Consider the following 10,949-nt stretch of genomic DNA (forward strand, 5'->3'; position numbering starts at 1 on the left):
TCATCCAACAAGTTCGGTGTCTGTCGAGGACGACGCTCGCTCCACCAGCGGTCCACTATATTTAAATATAGTCGAAGATCATCGTAGTGGATGGACCAAGAGTGCTAGTCTTATGTGCGAGCTACTGATAGCAGCCGCTCCTCTCGGTGGAGCAGCAGCAGCAGTAGCCTTTCTGACAAGTGAACCGATTCGAACGCGAGTACCAACCACGAAGAAGTAGTAAACGGGCTAACTGGCCCGGTCCGTGCGGCCAGACCGATCGTCCGTCGCGAAATTTTCATCTGGAAGGATCATCGTCGACCGTAGCGTCTGCGTGCGGTCCGAGATATGACGTCGACTTGTTTCTCACCCGAACCGATTCGACCACCGATCGACCTCACCGATCAATCCGACACAGTCAAGGTGGAGTGTCTTATGATACGTGTTTCGTCCGTTCTGAATTCTTAACTTAAGATAAGCTTCCGTTTGCGCGTGTGGGTGGGCAGACTTGTTGCACAAGCGAGTTGGCGTCGTTGGATCCGCTTCATCCATGGGTCCTCCCGAGGGATCATCGTAGTTTCGTTCACCTACGCGGCCAAACTTCTTGCAGAGTTTCCACGATGGCTAAACTTAGACGTTTGCACTTGGGTTTTCGTTACGTAACCGAATAATAAGAGACTCACGTGCGAATACCTGTGCTTGCAGGGTACCGACCTGATACGAGTGTCGAGGTTTTTCAAGGACAGCAAGGAAGGGAAATTCGTCAGCTACATACACGAGGACACCAGGACCCTGTACGACGTGTTCCGGAAGGGGGCCAAAGAGTCCAGTAAGTGTCTCTTGAGAATCGGTGTCGTGTCTCGTGTTTTAAATAAAACGGACGGGCCCGCATAATGCACCGTTTGGCAAGTGGCTACGGGTGGCCACGTTCGAGTGACAAACGCGTACGACTAATATGTTGGGAGCCCGACGGATGCTCGTGCCGATTTATCGGAGATCTCACCGGTGTGACCGTGCGTTGTTATTTAATTCGCGGCTAAGGTTCTTATTTTTAACCCGCGACCGAACCCACGCGAGAAGACACCTGTCGTTCTCAGGGTCGAATCAATGTTTAACGAGGATCGTTAAAATTATTGCTGGCGGGTGGATAGCGGGATTGTAAATGTTTTCGAGTTCCTCGGTGATGGCAGGAATTTATCGCAAAAGTGACGAACTGTGGCAAAAAGTTCTTTTTTTAAATAATGAAAAATTACTTTGGGTAGTGTTAAAGTAGAATGGAAGGTATTTCAGCTGATTGGTATATTGCTGTAGATCTAAAAATAAATTAAATTTTATATATAATTAGGATTTTGAGAATGATCACTTTTTCATTAAATCATTCATAATTGCATGATGAATAACTTTGCACTCTGGTGGAAGGGCTAGGTTTAAAATGCAATCAATCATCTTTCAGCAAGATGTTCCATATGAAAGCTGAAGTATAACTCACCAAGTCATTGCGTGTTTACAATAGTGACTACAAACAACGTGCATCCGAAAACATATGCATATTACCCCCTCTTCAGCGTTTCACTCTATTTCTTCGTCTTCTGCATTTTCGTGGTTTCATGACCTCCTGGTGACGTTCGACGAAACAGTAGTTGGCAAAATCGTACAAAGTCAGCAATTAAAATTCTTGGACACTCGTGATCAACTGCGAAACGCGTGTTTTCCTCCTCTATTCGTGATCATTAAGCCTTTGGCTCGATTCTTGTTTTACTCACAGACAACGGCCCTTGTCTCGGTTGGCGCGATGGACCTACCAAACCGTACCAGTGGCTTCATTACAACGAAGCTCTGCTCAGAGCGAAGAATTTCGGCTCTGGTTTGGTGACTTTGGGGCTGACGCCAGGTTCGCACACCATCGTCGGTCTTTATAGTCAGAATTGCCCTGAATGGATCCTGACAGAGCAGGCATGCTACACGTACTCTCTTGTGGTTGTGCCACTTTACGATACACTGGGACCCGATGCCTGTGCCTTCATCATCAACCAGGCTGAAATCAATCTGGTGGTCTGTGAGAATGATAATAAGTGCAATTTGCTCCTTGACAAGGCACCAAGGTATGTGGACTTGGAAAGTTTAATTTAAGTTTCTAATAATTACTAAAAATATTGGACATAATTTGGATTGAAAGATTGACTCCTTTGTTATGGGCACCCAACATCTTAAACCTTAAACAAATTTTAATTTTGGAAGGTTAATTATATATTTTTGCTTGTAAAAATAATTTTAGTAGCGGTAACCCATCTTTAAAAAAACCATCCTCAATTTGGCTTAACCAGTGATGGAAGTCAAATTAAAAAAATTAAAAATTAAATAAATATGTTAACTTCCCATCTTCCATTTGCCCTAGGTGTCTAAGGAAAATGGTGGTAATCAAAGAAACCCGCCAAACGACGAGTCAAAGGGCGAAGAACCGTGGCGTGGAATTATTAAAATTCGAAGACGTCGAGCGTCTCGGTGCCCAAAAGAATCATCAGGAAGTGCCACCAAAAGTGAACGACCTCTGCACGATATGCTACACATCCGGTACAACTGGAAATCCAAAAGGCGTTATGTTGACACATCAGAACGTAATAGCAGCCATTTCCGCGGTATTATTGCAATTAGGAGAATATAGGCCCTCGTACAAGGACACTATGATCAGTTTCTTACCTTTGGCACACATGTTGGAACGATGCTGTGAAAATGGCATGTACATGGTGGGCGGGTCTGTCGGTTTCTATAGCGGTGACATCAAAAGATTGACCGAAGATATGAAAGCCTTGAGGCCTACCGTAATGCCAGCGGTCCCGAGACTCTTGAATCGAATGTACGACAAGGTGAGTGCTGTTTGCGAAATTGTACCTAGTTTCTCAATAGCTCCAAACCTCTCGAGATCTGCAAACACTTTTCATTTTTAATTAATTTATTTAACACTGCATTTTCATGATGATTTTAATTAGTTATAATGACTTCCCATCGTGAAACACTCTTCACTGCTTACACTCGAGGTTGTTTTATGTTGGACATCTGTTTGAAAAGTAAAGTGTGTATGAGTTAGTTCGTACGTTTATGAGTTTGTAATTTGAGGTAAGATTGGTTTTTTATTCTACAGTTGTTAACATTTTGTTAGCTGATGTTAAATACTTGGATTTTTATATTATTATTCTTTAGTCCACTTCATGGTTACTGTGCGATGTACAGCATCGAGCATAGAGGCTTCCCTAGAAAATTAGTTTATAATTACATAAGCTAATTTTAATTGTTAGCATACAATTATTAATTAAAAATTATCCAATGCAAAAACCTCCATCTGTTTATACTCTTACATGTCCACGACAGATACCACCATCAGAAACGTAAATATTTGTTAAAAAACAAAATACTTCCGCTGTTATGTTTATAAAACCTTCTGTCTTCCCAAACGCAGTGGCCAGCTCTCAAGTTATATTTATAGCAATCAAAGTTACAGGAAATTTCGAAGGCGTAGATATTTTCGAGTGCTCATCGAGGTGCAAGGACAGATTCGCTAAATAACTCATATAAAACCTTATTTATACGGAAATCGTGGAATTCGAGGTGTGCATCAAAACGAATGAATTGATGAGCAGGATGATATTTTTATACTCATCCACCCGTCAAAATACAAGGACAAACACATTAAGTAATTTATATCGGGCAATTTGTTGAGAACTGAATCGCTTAGAGATAGTGGTGTAACATTTAACAAATTTTCATCTTTGGCCACACCAAAAATAATTTGATGATTGCTCCATTGAATTTGATGGACAGTTGCATTAGCGATACTATCCAGATACACCCTCGTGACTCTGCGAATATATTTTTATTTTCACGCCTACAGCCTTCCCAGTACCTAATTTCTATTTTGAGATCATTGAACGGTTACATCTCAAAATAAAAATAAGGGAAGAAATAAAATAATTTCTATCTCTATTTTGATTCTATTACATTCTAGACAAGTTTCAATTACCCATGATCAATTAATTCAAGTTTCTCTGTCATCTATGTATCCTATAAATTACACATGTTCATGTTGCTGAAACGGTACATCTACACGGAGATCTTATTAAGGTCAGTGGTACGCAATATCTTTTGATGTAGCACTGGCAAATGGAAAATCGAGGATGACAGTCATAGAGCGACGAAACAGGTGGAGACGGACCCATCTCCACCTTAACCCTGAAATTTTGAATGAATGGGAACGTATATTGTGTGTGTCCAGAATAAATCTGTGTATCAACTTCATGACGTTGATACATATATTTTGCTTGTTCGCATTAACCTTCCGTGTTTTGTGAATCATATTATGCAACAACTTCCTCAAATCTGATAAAAATAATTAGTCAGAATCATTAACTCAATCACGTTACAATATTAAGTAACAAATGTCTGCAAAATAAAAAATATTTCATTGCAGCTGTAAAAATAAGTTTCATCGAACATTTTTTGGCGTAGAAAATGGAAGGCTTATAATGGGCTCCCTGGAAAGTGAGGCCCCGGGCTGTAGTCCCTCTTGAACTTGAACCTGAAAGGGTTAAGGCGCTTCAATTTATACTTTTCTACTTGTTCTTCCTTAAATTTTTCTTCTATAAAAGATTCACCTAATAATCACCTATATTTTGTTATCAATAAACAACACCTTACAGTTATCCACTCAAGATGGCATATACTAAGCTAAGCATCAGAAATAAAACTACCAAAAATAGATTTCAAACAAACCGTGAAAGCTTCCGTGTAATCGAATTTCATCCATAACTTAGAAGTACGTTGAAATATCTTCTCAAGAAAATTTCTCAAGTTTCAAAGCTGTCAGAATGAATACTCAGCACGGATGAACACTTTGGCAACCATTCATCCCAGATGTGTTCTTGATCAAGAACTCTTTGCGTGAAAGGATCGTTTAAATGAATCAATATCTATCGACTAGGTGTCAAGGTCCCTTGAAAAAATGTAATTTAGTATCATATCCTATTTGCAGATCCAAACCGAACTTCAAAGTTCCTGTTTCAAGAGGCTGAAATTCAACATGGGGATGCGAGCAAAAGAAGCGCAAATCAAGAAAGGTATCATCAGAAGTAATAGTGTATGGGATAAACTTGTCTTCGCAAAGATCAAGGAATCGACAGGAGGAAGATTGAGACTGATGATGGTGGGCTCTGCCCCTTTGGCAGGAAATGTGCTCACCTTTGCCAGGTGTGCTCTTGGGTGCCTCATCGTCGAAGGATATGGCCAGACAGAGTGCAGTGCACCGATTACACTTACAATTCAGGTAAGAATCAAATTTCCTTAACATAAAACAGTTTTTATTAATAGGATCCATTTATTCAAAATGTTAGGAAATTAATTATTAGTACTCTTAATAATTCATATCATCGCGTATCGTAAATACTAGATATAGCCATTTCTACTATCACTTATTAACGAATAACAGTACAGTAAATCATCCCACACCATATGGAACCAACGTGTTAACTATTCAGATTAGTCTGTAAAATGAGAAACTGAAATTCGGACAAATTTATCATGTGTGTATTTCCATGTAAACAAGATAAATGAATACGTCTATGGTGGAGGGTGTCAGTTTAAGTGGTCGTAACTTTTCCATTGATGTTATTTTTCAAAACAAAACGCACAGTTTTATTAACCATGATCCCAAAGAATCCTAAATATTCAAGCCTATGTTACAAGTTATTTTAGAATGTATTAATATGCTGAATCTATAAATGAAATGGTTTTCTTTTCGTTATTTAAAAATACTTTTATAATGGAACCTCTTGTAGCTAATTAATTTAAATGACATTACATGAAGTATTACATGAAATTATAAAAATAGTTAATGTTAATTTGTTGTATACCAATACCTGTTCGTGGCTACGAGGCTAAAAATAATTCGATAAAAACATGGTTCAAAATCCTGAACTATCTTCCTGAGTGCACCAACCTTGATCGTAAAGGCATCAAACCAGTAGTTGAAACGCAATTATCGTTTAACTGTGTCTTGAACAAGTAGTATTATATGTTGAGAGGAATGCAAAGAGGAGAATAAGTGTGTACGTCTGTTAACAGACGTTTCAGCTCGAGGTGAATACATAGTTGTGTCTCGACGAAGTAGCCGGTCAATAAACGCTCCACGAATAAATCGTACACCCGCTGAGTCATGGAACACAGGTGTAGGATGATATAGTCATCGACGAGGTAGAAAAATAAGCCCTGTTGGATTAAAAAATAAATCGTGCAGGTTGAAGTCAAGTTTAAGTAGCAGCCTGTTGCAGAATCTTTGCTACTCATGAATTTGCAAATAAATGTTCAGTCAAACTTGATTGAAATCAAGCTATAATTATTTTGAAAATTTTCAACAATCTATTTTATACTAATTTATTTGTGCAATTCTATCAATGATGAAAGCATAATTGGAGACGAGCGAAATTGTCTCGTGAGATCATTTGATTTCAATCGAGAACTGACTAAAGATCAAGTGACATACTTGGTCACTATTCTTGGCATATTTGCAGGTATTGATGTAGCTAGAAGACTAGCTAATATTTATATGCGGGCGTTGGTATTTGTGTCGAGTCATCGTAGAAAAAATTTTGCAACCACGCGCCAAAGCACGTGGCGAATCACGTCAGGTGTACAATTGCAAATATACACGCAACTGCTGTAAAATGTTGCATCGTTTCTGTACACTAGCCAATTGTTAAATTGCTTTGAACGAAATTTCAGACATGTAAAATAAATTATTTTTCTCTTATTTTTCCATCAACAATTCATGATACAATGTTTTAGTAACAAGAAACTAAACACTGTTTCTTGTATCTAATTCTTTCAATTATTATAGGGTGATCATGTACCGGAACATGTGGGACCACCGGTAGCTTGTTGCTGTATTAAACTGGTAGACGTTCCGGAAATGGAATATTACGTCCGGAAGAGCCAAGGTGAAGTGTGCGTTAAGGGTACTAATGTGTTCGTGGGGTATTTTAAGGATCCTGAAAAAACTGCTGAGGCTATCGATGAATTCGGATGGCATCACACAGGAGACATTGGCATGTGGTTACCTGTAAGAAAAAATAACTTGATTTCCATAAAAATAGTTTAAATAAAACATTTGATCGCTTAATTACCAATAATGCCTTCTATGTTACAGAATGGAACGTTAAAAATAATCGACCGAAAAAAGCACACGTTTAAATTATCGCAAGGAGAATACATAGTTCCAGAGAAAATCGAAGCTATTTACTTGCGAAGTCAATATGTATATCAAGTATTCGTTCACGGAGAATCTCTAAAGTCTTGCGTCGTAGGAATAGTAATTCCGGATGTTGATGTTGTAAAATGTTGGGCAGTGGAGAACGGTATACCCGGTACGCTAAGTGTGTTATGCGCTAATCCACAAGTCAAACAATTGATCTTAGATGATATGCTTGCTTGGGGAAAAGAAGCTGGTCTCAAATCTTTTGAACAGGTAATCATAATTAAAACAATCAAAATAATAATCTTAGAAATCTATACTCATCCACCACTTCGGGGCAAATGAAGATATTTTAATAAAAATTCATGAAAGTTTTAAGTTTTACAATTTCAGATTTATAATAGTTTTCTCTTATTGTCATGACCAGGTGAAAGATATTTACTTACATCCTGATCCGTTCTCCGTGCAAAATGGCCTTCTTACGCCAGCGTTGAAAACAAGGCGACCTCAGTTGAAGGAGTACTTCAAACCCCAGATAGAAGATCTCTATCGGCACTTGGACTGACCAGACTGAGCCATCGACTTCAAAATCTTGTTTTCGTCAGCAACGATGACACGAAGAACAGAGATGCGTTTCCGTCACATTCACAGGAATCACTTCCTCCGAATCATCGAATACTCGTAATCCCGCGACACTTTTATTATTCTATCATTTTCACAATTACATAGCAACGCAAGATAAAGAAAGCACCGTTTAGGCTATTAAGGTAATTGATAACATTATAATAAAATGAATTATTATTAGGCGCGTCTGACTTTCTCTTCAGTATAATCATCCTTCGATACTTGTATTTACAGTCTTCTTCTTTTTCTTCTTCGCCTCCCTCATCCTTGTATTTTGATACAGATTATCTATCGTTCGTATACGATTACCTAACAGTATATCATAGATTTATATTTTTATGAATAACAATAATTAATCGACCAGTGAATTACGATTTAGTACAAAGTAGACTATTCAAAAACGCGTATATATCGTTCATTTTTTTTTCTTTTTTTTTTTTTCGTAAAATGCAATCGGGCACGTGTGTGTTATGTAAAATAAACTTGACATTTACAACAATAAATAGATTATAAACTGGACAACTTCGGAGATCGTAAATGTGATTCGAAATAATTTTAGACGGTTGTTAATAGCATTTGGTGGTCTTTGATGCACGATAAAAAATGGATATTTTAAAAATTCAGGAGTGCAGGAGGTATACACAATTATTATACCAAATGCTCCAAACGGATGAAAATAATCCGCTAACGAATGTAATATTCAATAATGATAACGTTTAAAACTCATTGGTTAAGGAATACAGCTTTCACTTAATTAATCATCCTATATAGCTTTAAGATTTAAAGCTATAGTATACCACGAGACATGCGACGATTATAAGTGTTAATGCAACTGCTGCTAAAATAATTTTTTGCTGAAGGCTTCTTAAAATCATTCCCGATAATAATCGAGAACCACGTCCCAGCTCTGCATCAGTGTCTCTTAACTGAAAAAAAATAGAATACACTTCCAAGTATTAGCAATATTAAAATAAAATTTGTTTTATAAAATACAGTATCTTACTCTTCCCCTTCCTCTTTGGATCGTTTCTCTTTGATCATGGAGTTCTTTCAACACCTGTGAACCAATTTCTTCTGTTTCTAATACCATTCTATAACCATTTTGTAAGGTTCTTCCAGTATGATCTATTCTTTCTGAAGTATCTAACAATCTCTTCTTCTGATCCTCTGTAATATTGTTTTCCCATGAATCTTCTCTACTTATTTCGAGACTTTCATCCTTTGGCTTCTTAGCTAACTGGAATTCCTGAGTCAATCGTTTCAATTCTGCTCTGTGACTTTCCACTCGACCTCGTAAGCGGTCACGAGCCACGCTGTTCACCCCACGAACCTCCAGTTCAATTTGCTCCAGCTACAGAATATGAAATCGAACGTAACGATTCAAATAAAATTACATCTTTTCAATATAACCACGACATTAAAACATTAGCGGCGATTTTGAAAGAATCAATTCTAACCCCAAAATATAAAGTACAACCCCCGGAATCTTAAATAACTCAAAACCGTGATTCGTTAAAGTTAAATGATTACAGAATTTATTTACCAGCTCTTGAGCTTCTTCGATCTGCCTATCCACATCTTGAATAAACGCTCTTTTTTCATCTGTAAAATTACGTCACGTGTATTGATTATTGTTGTTTAACAATGCCAGAATACACGGAAAGTTCGTCATAAAAGGAACGATCAGTGATATGCGATAGAACGATCTCTAGGATTCTGACTCCTTTGTACTTACTGCCACTTTGTGTTCTTATTCTACCGATTTTTGCTGTAATGTCAGCTGTCAAAACGGCGTATTGTTGTTCATAGTTGTCAATGAGCGACGCCATGTTGATTATATTTCCATTGGCGACGAGTTAAGGAGAAGACAGTGACCAGTGACCACAGATGCAACAAGACTAGACATGCCAGGCATGATTATTATACCGGTTCTGCTCTCTGCATGCATTATGCAGTTCACCAGAGTCCTCAACTAATTGTAAGCCGCGCAGATTGAAAGATGGTGGGGGAACGCAGTGAGCTCTCCGCTAATCGCGTTCCACTTCGTGTGGGAGTATCGCCAATCAGGGCGAAGATGCGCACAAAAGAACGAAAACTAGTCTTTTCGCAGTTATGGTCTCCAGTGAACTGCGCATAGATCTAAGTTCGCCTGGGGTGTCTGGGACCCCTGAAAATCATAACCCGTCGAGCATAGAGCATGTCTGGTCTTTTTGTATCTGTAATTACAGGGAAAAGTAAAATTCACGTTGTAAATCAGCTGTGATTATATCAAAGCTAATACTTATCATACAAATTCTCTTTCCTTCCGAAAAAATAAAGAAAAAGAATTGAAATAAGATATTGACGGGATTTAAGAAATTATTAATATAAAAGCAGAATAAATGAAGGAAATGTTATTTTAATTCGTATTTATATCGCTATAATAGTAAAAAACGAGAAAATCAAGTATCACGATTTATAACAGTAAATTATGAGAAATATGTATTGAAAACATGAAAAAATACAATAATGTTAAAGAAATTATTGATATAAAGGGAAAATAATTCAGATTCTGTTCTTCCAACTTCATTGTCAACTATCGGCAAGAGCAAAAAATTTCAACTCGCGTATTTTTAAAGATGACCTCGAATTAATGTCAAAAAACAAAGAGCTAGACTTTTCTTCGGCTATTCTTTCTCTTTTTTGTATTTTCAACACCCGAAAGACAATTTAATTTAATATTTGAAGATAATTTAACCTTACCTGTCGTTGAGGCCGAACTCCGAATTCCGCATCGGTAAAACAGCCCATAAACTGATACAAGCGCCACCTCAGTTACTGCATCCAGAAAAAACGAGGAACTAAATTTGTGGTCTGTTTTACCTTTTTGACGTCTTCTAAACGAAAGCTTGTATACCATCCCCTGAGTGCTCGTTTTGCTCTATCCGTCCCAAAGAATTGCGCTCTGATTTCTATTTGGACATACGATTCCCAAAAATGTTTATATTACGAATAAATTAACGCAGGTGAGACCGGTCCGCCATTTTCCTGACCGTGGACAGACACCAATTTCAATATTTTGGGTAAAATAAGGACCAGAGCGTCATTCTTTAGGACCTCCAGAACACGT

At 37.8% G+C, this 10,949-nt stretch overlaps 2 protein-coding genes across 2 annotated transcripts; one reads left to right on the top strand and one right to left on the bottom strand.

Annotated features, from left to right (window-relative positions):
- Positions 1-260: 260 nt before the first annotated feature.
- On the top strand, positions 261-8,279 carry LOC117603384 (long-chain-fatty-acid--CoA ligase 1). Its single transcript, XM_034322490.2, has 8 exons — positions 261-402; positions 685-808; positions 1,745-2,081; positions 2,375-2,843; positions 5,003-5,293; positions 6,863-7,084; positions 7,172-7,489; positions 7,644-8,279. The coding sequence occupies exons 1-8, from the start codon at positions 328-330 to the stop codon at positions 7,779-7,781; spliced, it is 1,974 nt and encodes a 657-aa protein (XP_034178381.1). The 5' UTR covers positions 261-327; the 3' UTR covers positions 7,782-8,279.
- A 144-nt stretch (positions 8,280-8,423) lies between these two features.
- On the bottom strand, positions 8,424-10,674 carry Vti1a (Vesicle transport through interaction with t-SNAREs 1a). Its single transcript, XM_034322509.2, has 5 exons — positions 10,583-10,674; positions 9,576-10,056; positions 9,384-9,442; positions 8,844-9,191; positions 8,424-8,766 (listed from the first exon to the last, which is right to left on the bottom strand). The coding sequence occupies exons 2-5, from the start codon at positions 9,667-9,669 to the stop codon at positions 8,614-8,616; spliced, it is 654 nt and encodes a 217-aa protein (XP_034178400.1). The 5' UTR covers positions 9,670-10,056; positions 10,583-10,674; the 3' UTR covers positions 8,424-8,613.
- Positions 10,675-10,949: the final 275 nt, after the last annotated feature.

Source organism: Osmia lignaria, chromosome 4, assembly GCF_051020975.1.
Source record: "Osmia lignaria lignaria isolate PbOS001 chromosome 4, iyOsmLign1, whole genome shotgun sequence".
NCBI classification, from domain to species: Eukaryota; Metazoa; Arthropoda; class Insecta; order Hymenoptera; family Megachilidae; genus Osmia; species Osmia lignaria.